The 7,097-nt window shown below is 42.4% G+C and overlaps 2 protein-coding genes across 2 annotated transcripts; one reads left to right on the plus strand and one right to left on the minus strand.

The window, feature by feature from the left end:
* Nucleotides 1–4,586: 4,586 nt before the first annotated feature.
* LOC116147785 (histone H2B type 1-C/E/F/G/I) lies at nucleotides 4,587–5,040 on the minus strand. The gene has a single exon (XM_031435494.2). It carries the CDS (start codon nucleotides 5,027–5,029, stop codon nucleotides 4,649–4,651), a length of 381 nt encoding a protein of 126 aa, XP_031291354.1. The 5' UTR covers nucleotides 5,030–5,040; the 3' UTR covers nucleotides 4,587–4,648.
* Nucleotides 5,041–5,326: 286 nt separating this feature from the next.
* LOC105084590 (histone H2A type 1) lies at nucleotides 5,327–5,855 on the plus strand. Its single transcript, XM_064476023.1, has one exon. The coding sequence runs from the start codon at nucleotides 5,343–5,345 to the stop codon at nucleotides 5,733–5,735; it is 393 nt and encodes a 130-aa protein (XP_064332093.1). The 5' UTR covers nucleotides 5,327–5,342; the 3' UTR covers nucleotides 5,736–5,855.
* Nucleotides 5,856–7,097: the final 1,242 nt, after the last annotated feature.

Here is a 7,097-nt window from a genome sequence, read left to right on the forward strand (position 1 = left end):
AACTCAAAACTTCTCACCTGGTGGCTCCCATTGTTCCAACCACCATGGCCTCTTGCAGATTCCAGAACATGCTAAGCAGGGACCTGACTTGCATACTCGTTCCTTCCACACAGAACAGCTTTCCCCACTTTATGCCAGGGACTCCTCTGTGAGTCCTTGTTTGCATACCCGCCTTAAAAATGAGACCCGCAACTTCCTGTCACCTTCCCTGCTTTATTTTTATCCAAATCACGTATTAAGGAACTGATATACTAAGAATTTAATTAATTTATTTTTTATTGTCTGGCTTGCCCCTCCACTCAAACTGCCACAAGAACAGGAACTTTCACAGGCCTTTTTTTGCTGTGTGTCCTCAATGCTAGAACAGTACCTGTTATCTAATAAGAACTCAATAAATATTTTATGATGAAATTAATTCATTTCCCTTTTGCTGACTGATTGGATCACCCTGAGGTAAAATTATTAGCTCTACAATGATCTGCCTGACTTATAACTGGAATTTACAATACTTTCTGTTTCATTCTTCTTCCCTTGGTGTATGGTGCTCAGTTATTTCCCTATTACATATATTGTCTTTGACTCAACTTCCTGATGAAACTGGGTTGATTTTCTACTCCTATTTTGCAGGTAAGGAACCTGCAATGAGTTTCATTGACTTGTCTGTGGGCGCACAGTGACTAAAATGGCCTTTGTCTCTCTGTAGTATTAAAGCCACACCTCAACGATGTCAGATCCTTAGATCTTCCTTTTTTTTTTTTTGCCAAGGAACCTCCTGGATGGTGGAAGATAAAGCCCTGTTGAAGGATACCATATGCCCCAAATTTTCTTATGAAATAAAATCCTCTTTGGTCTTTTTGCTATTTTTTTTTTAATGTAAAAGAATGAATTCAGGCCTGCTCTTTCTTCTAATATTGACTACCTAAATTTCAGAACCTATCCTTAAAAATGCAAGTCTATAATTAATACTTTGATTCTTAAAAAAACAGGGAGATTTTCCTCTCTCCTGAAGTTATAGTTACAATTCTCCTTCGTGAAAGTTGTCAAATGAATGTGATCCAATGTGTTGTCAGATTCTCTTTCTCTTATTCAGTAGAGTTCTGTGCCAGTATACAAACCTTCCTCCCAGTTGTCCTCAGTTAATAAAAATGTGGGTGTGTCACTTGATTTGTGAGCAATCTCCTGGGAAATCCAAGGATTAGACATTATTGCATATTCCTTAGAGATGTATCTACGCAGTACGCAATTCTGGTCCACTGGCTGCAAAGATAACAATGTTGTATTTGACATCACTTTCTAACTGGTTAACTAAAGGACTACTAGTTCCAAAACAAATGGACCAATGGTACTTTCTTTTTCTTCTTCACACTCAGAGGAACAAAGAAAATCCTATGACTGCTAGATTAATGTAACAAATAATGTGAGAGTTGGCTTCATTTAAATAACCATACAGCATTCAATTGGCACATAGAATTGTGACTATTTCAGAATCTTATCTGATAAGCTCTTCACGGCTCAGAATGTGTTGTTTTACACTTGAGTCCTGTAATCATCTTGAGAAGCCTGCTCATCACACAGAATGAAGTCCTTGGTATAACATTCATCCCGACTGCTTGCTCAGCCCTTCAGGCTGCTCCCTTCTGCCCACTCCTGTAGACTTTAGTCCCGCCAACCACTTCCAATGCCTTGAATCTAATACTCACTTTCTTACTTCATCTGCCCAGAAAGTTGTTTTGTGCCCTGCTGCCCCTCTCCCCCTGCCATTGGTAATATTTATTTTGTGGTCCTTGGGCTTTCCATACACATCTCTATTGACGCATTTATTATCTTACATGTGTTTTATTTATTTATCTATTTCTTTATTGACAATGCAAACATGACTCAAAATTCAAAATGCATAAAAGGGTTACAATTGAAAAGATCCTCCATCCATCCATCTCTAGGCCATCGAGCTTCCTTTCCACAGAGGCAACCAAAGTTAGCAGTTTGTCTAACAGTCTTCTAAAGATATTTTACATTCATACATATATATGTACCAATTCTGCACAATATCCCATACCTTGCTTTTTGCACTTGGAGAGGCCATAGACTAATACAGTGGTTACAATATGGCTTCTGAAGCTAGACTACTTTTGAGTTGCTTTCACTACTTAATAGTTGTGAAAACGTAGGCAATTTTCTCAAATTCTCTAAACTCCCACTTTATAATCTGTGAAACAAGAATAATCACAATAATTTAACTCAAAATGTTGTTATAAAGGTTAAATAATTTAATGTGCATAAGGAAATTTTTAGGACATTATCTGACAGATGGTAAGCAATAAATACTAGCTACTATTAAGAAAACTAACCTTGTGATGTTTTAAAATCAGATAGAATGATACGCTATTAATGTCATTGCTTTATTGTTTATCAGATTGCTTCTATTTTGTACAACGAACTGGGCTGCCCTAAAACCCTGTACATGTGTCATTTTGCTCATTTTCGAAAATGGTAAATTCCTAGAAGAGGCTTTGCTGGGTATAAAGAAATATGTATTTTTTAATTTGATAGATATCGCCAATTTTCCTCCCTGAAAATTCTACCAATTTTCAGGGCCACCGCCAGTGATTGAGAATTGAGTTCAAGGAGTCTTATTCAAGCTTTTCCATTTCTATTCCAGAAAGCAGTGACTGTCCTATAGTGAAAAGTAGATACTGAATAAAATGATAGTAATTGGATGGAAGAATGCTTTAGGAAATACAGTTGGATTTTGGTGGTAGCAGGAATTACTTAAAATTCACTATGGCATCTTGTTTGCTCATAAAGTCATTGAAGACTATTAGAAGGCAAAACTTTGAGCTGGTCTACTGTTAGAGATTTCTCTCAGAACCTGGAAAGAGTGATTGAAAAAAGCATTATTGAAGTTTTGTTAATATCATAATGCAACAGGGGGACAGAAGATAATTAATAGAAAGTTAGCCAGAGCCCCACTTATTGATTGGCTTTGCAGCAGAAAAATGCTTCATTATTGTTGTCACCTGAGGGGGAGGGGAGCAAAACCTAACAGTTGCAATTTGTATTTTATTCAGGAATTTTATGGAAGAGCGTAGCCCAAGAGACAGACTCTCAGATAGTTCTGAGGAACTGTTCCAAAGAGGTAAAGGAGGAGCCAGAATATATAGAAATTTTTGCTGGAAAAAAAAAAGTAATCAAACATCAAAAGATTCCTGCTAATCACAAAAAAGCAGACATCTTAAGTTAATGATATTAGTGCTTTTCCATCTATGGGAAGATGCAGGAGTCTGGCCTCACTGAAATTCTTCTTTTGATATGCACCTTAACTATCTAGGGCCAGTGTCTGGTTTTCCTCCATTCTGAATTCCCCCCAGAGCACACCATAGAGGGTGGCTGCAATGGTTGATGGCTTGATGGCAGGCAACATTGTTTACTGAAATGGTAGGCAACATTCTTTGTCCACATTATAATAATGGGCTGCGAGCTAATACACCTTATGCCTACATCTGCAGTTTGGCAAGTAGTAAATGGAGACCCACCTTCACTGATTAATCCTATTTCTTGCCAAACATACTCACATCTCTGAGTCCACAGAACCTTTTCTTCCTTCCATGGGCACAGCACAGTCAGCCTCACACCTTACCCAAGGTCTCAGCTACTTTTGGAGCAGCCTTGGCTGGTACCTCCTCCCCCACCTTTGGAACAAGGAAGACGGTGGAACTGCGAGTCTTTCCCGCCCGCGTTTCTCTAGTTTTCAACTAGGTCCGAAGAATTCAAATAAACAGCTGGACTTTTTTCCCCCCTCTCCCCATGAATGTCTTTTTTTCTAAGTTTGTCTTTCGAGTTTCCTTCTATCTACACTCTGAACATGACAAGACCTTGGAAAGGCGGAGAGGAACTTGGGTAAGAGTGGTACTAAGCACCACCTTAAGGTCCTGCGTGGCTACTCTCAGGGTATCACCAAGTCCGCCATCCCGCACCTGGCCAGGTGCGGTGGAGTGAAGCGCGTTTCTAATCTCATCTACAAAAAAGACCCTCTGGATGCTGAAGGTCTATATTAGAATAATATAAAGGTGATTATGAAGCCATAACCTACAGGGACCTGCCTATGGATATTGTGTTCTCAAACGCCAGGGAGGCACCCTCTGGCTAATACGGCTGATTACATTGGTTTTCGTATTTCCGGTCTCGCTTGTAAAAGCTTTCTTCTGGGGTACTTACTTTTTCTTTTAAGGAGCTAGAAAACTGTTCAGATCACTTCTTGTGGCTGAAAGGCTTAGTTACTTAGATGCTATAAAACAATACAGTATCTAAAGAAAAAAGCGTTAGCAAACCGCAGTCCAGTGACTCGGGATTTCCCTGGTTGAAAAGTTTTCAGACATTGGGGCTATCCAGTCAAGACATGGGGAGAGGAGTTAGAAGAATCCAGACAGTTTTGATATCAGAAATGTTCACACAAAAAAATTTTTAAGTATACTCATCTGAACATGTCAAAAAACACTAAGTTTGGGCAGCATTTTTTCAAGTATCACCCACAGTTCCCACAGGAAGACACCACATACGTAGCTGGTAGGCAAACCGCAACAGCTCTTTTTTGACAAGTGTAGGTGGCTCTGAAAAGAGCCTTTGGGTCGTGGGTAGTTGGCAGACTTGCTTACTTGGAGCTGGTATACTTGGTGACGGCCTTGGTGCCCTCGGACACGGCGTGCTTGGCCAGCTCCCCGGGAAGCAGCAGGCGCACGGCCGTCTGGATCTCCCGGGACGTGATGGTCGAGCGCTTGTTGTAGTGCGCCAGGCGCGACGCCTCGCCCGCGATGCGCTCAAAGATGTCGTTGACGAACGAGTTCATGATGCCCATGGCCTTGGACGAGATGCCGGTGTCCGGGTGGACCTGCTTCAGCACCTTGTACACGTACACCGAGTAGCTCTCCTTGCGGCTGCGCTTGCGCTTCTTGCCGTCCTTCTTCTGCGCCTTGGTCACCGCCTTCTTGGAGCCCTTCTTCGGGGCTGGGGCGGACTTGGCTGGCTCAGGCATGCTGAACAGCAACGGCAAAAACCGAAATTGAATGAGCGGGAAGCGAAAGGCACCTTTTTAATCACAACGGCTTATGCAAATGAGGTGGAGTTAGGGTGTCTGGTGATTGGTGGTTATTCTCGCGTGACGTCACAGGTCAGTTTCGCCCAATCGAGCCGCACATCCTACGGAGTCGCGTTTCCATTGGCTCAAATGAAAGTAAAATACTAGCCAATCTTACGGCTTCCATTTTCGCGCCCAGCAGGGCCTATAAAATATGCGTTTCAGTGTTCTTGTCTGCATCTTCCTAGGCAGCAGCTGTTGCGTCTGAGTCATGTCTGGACGTGGTAAGCAGGGGGGTAAGGCTCGCGCCAAGGCCAAGACCCGCTCCTCGCGGGCGGGGCTCCAGTTCCCCGTGGGCCGAGTGCACCGCCTGCTCCGCAAAGGCAACTACGCCGAGCGGGTCGGGGCCGGCGCGCCGGTGTACCTGGCGGCGGTGCTGGAGTACCTGACGGCCGAGATCCTGGAGCTGGCGGGCAACGCGGCCCGCGACAACAAGAAGACGCGCATCATCCCGCGCCACTTGCAACTGGCCATCCGCAACGACGAGGAACTCAACAAGCTGCTGGGTAAAGTCACCATCGCTCAGGGTGGCGTCCTGCCCAACATCCAGGCCGTGCTGCTGCCCAAGAAGACTGAGAGCCACCATAAGGCCAAGGGCAAGTAGAAGTCTGGATTAGTTTGCAGCATCTCAAATTTAGTACTCAAACCAAAGGCTCTTTTCAGAGCCACCACAATTTTCGAGGAGGAGCTGAACACTTTTTTTTTAAGTCCTTTTACATTGCATAATGCTGAAGACCCCTACTTAGCTCAAAACTTGGGTTAGGTAGAAGGCTCCCCTATAAATGTCTCAGCATTAGGCAGTTTGGGGGTTATGAATAGTGAGTCACTATTAAATATTGCCATACTCACATCTGTCCATCATAAGCCTTTAAAAACTACTAAGTCTCGTCGTAGGTCTACTTGTCTTTTTCTGTCAGTTTTGAGATACTTTAGTTTTCTGGATCTTAGAAAAGGCATCCTGAGTTTTCTGGTATCAAACCAAACCATCCTAGGCCTAAGGCATTTTCAGAGCCTTCATTTCTGTGAAAGACTTAATCTCATCAGTGTACATTAAGTTGTACCGTGCTAATCAATGAAAAGTTTAACATTCAGGCCTTTTATTGGGAAAGTTGATGGAAGTTTGTTTTCTCAAATATTTTCCAAGCTCCTTTGTGGCCCACCACACAAATCGAGGTCTCTATAAAGTGATCATTTCAGGATAAAGGTGCTAAATCCTAGTTTAAATTTTCTTTTATTGTGTTAAAGATCTTGTTAATGTTCTGATACAGTTAGATCCTTTTCCCTTTTAAAAAGCTTGCCTTGGTAACTTCTAGGCCCTGGGAGAGTGAGGGGAGGTGGCAAGGAGTGGGAGGGATAGGAGGGTGGGGGGAGGGAGAGAGCGGGGAGGGGGAGTGATGAGTTGGGTGGGGAGGATGGTGAGATCTATCAGATACCAGGCGAGGAGCCTATGCTGTGGTTTTGCCAGTTGCTAAGGAACTGTTGGATGTAGATGAATCTCAAGGGGTGGTTTTGCTTGTGCTAAACATAGTTTACTGGTGATGGGGAACTAGATTCTTTTGAAATAAGGAATTACATTCCTAAAATAGAAAAATATATTATGCTGCAATGAAATCGTTCTATATATTATCTGACAATGAAAAAAAAGTCCGAGTAAGAATGTTTTTCCCTATGAAGTTTTTGGCCCTTGAATTCCTCACACGGAAATCAGATTTTGCTTGCTGAAAAGTTTAAAAAAAAAGTCAAAATTTAAATGTTTGAAGGAGGGAAAATTGAAGAGTGATGGTATAGAGGTCCATTGTCTTCACGGCTAACTACGAGCCAATTGTGGCCAGTGATCACTGGATATGTGGGTAGTCCGAAGTAAGAAGTGGTCAACATGTAATATACACACTGGATTTCGAAGTTAGTGAAAAGTAATAAAGAATGTGAAATACATAACAATTATATTGATTACATGTTGAAATGA

Source organism: Camelus dromedarius, chromosome 19 (assembly GCF_036321535.1).
Source record: "Camelus dromedarius isolate mCamDro1 chromosome 19, mCamDro1.pat, whole genome shotgun sequence".
Taxonomy (NCBI): domain Eukaryota; kingdom Metazoa; phylum Chordata; class Mammalia; order Artiodactyla; family Camelidae; genus Camelus; species Camelus dromedarius.

Excerpts from the sequence above, each read along its gene's own strand:
- LOC116147785 (XM_031435494.2), bottom strand. The coding sequence starts at position 5,029 with ATGCCTGAGCCAGCCAAGTCCGCCCCAGCCCCGAAGAAGGGCTCCAAG.
- LOC105084590 (XM_064476023.1), top strand. The coding sequence starts at position 5,343 with ATGTCTGGACGTGGTAAGCAGGGGGGTAAGGCTCGCGCCAAGGCCAAG.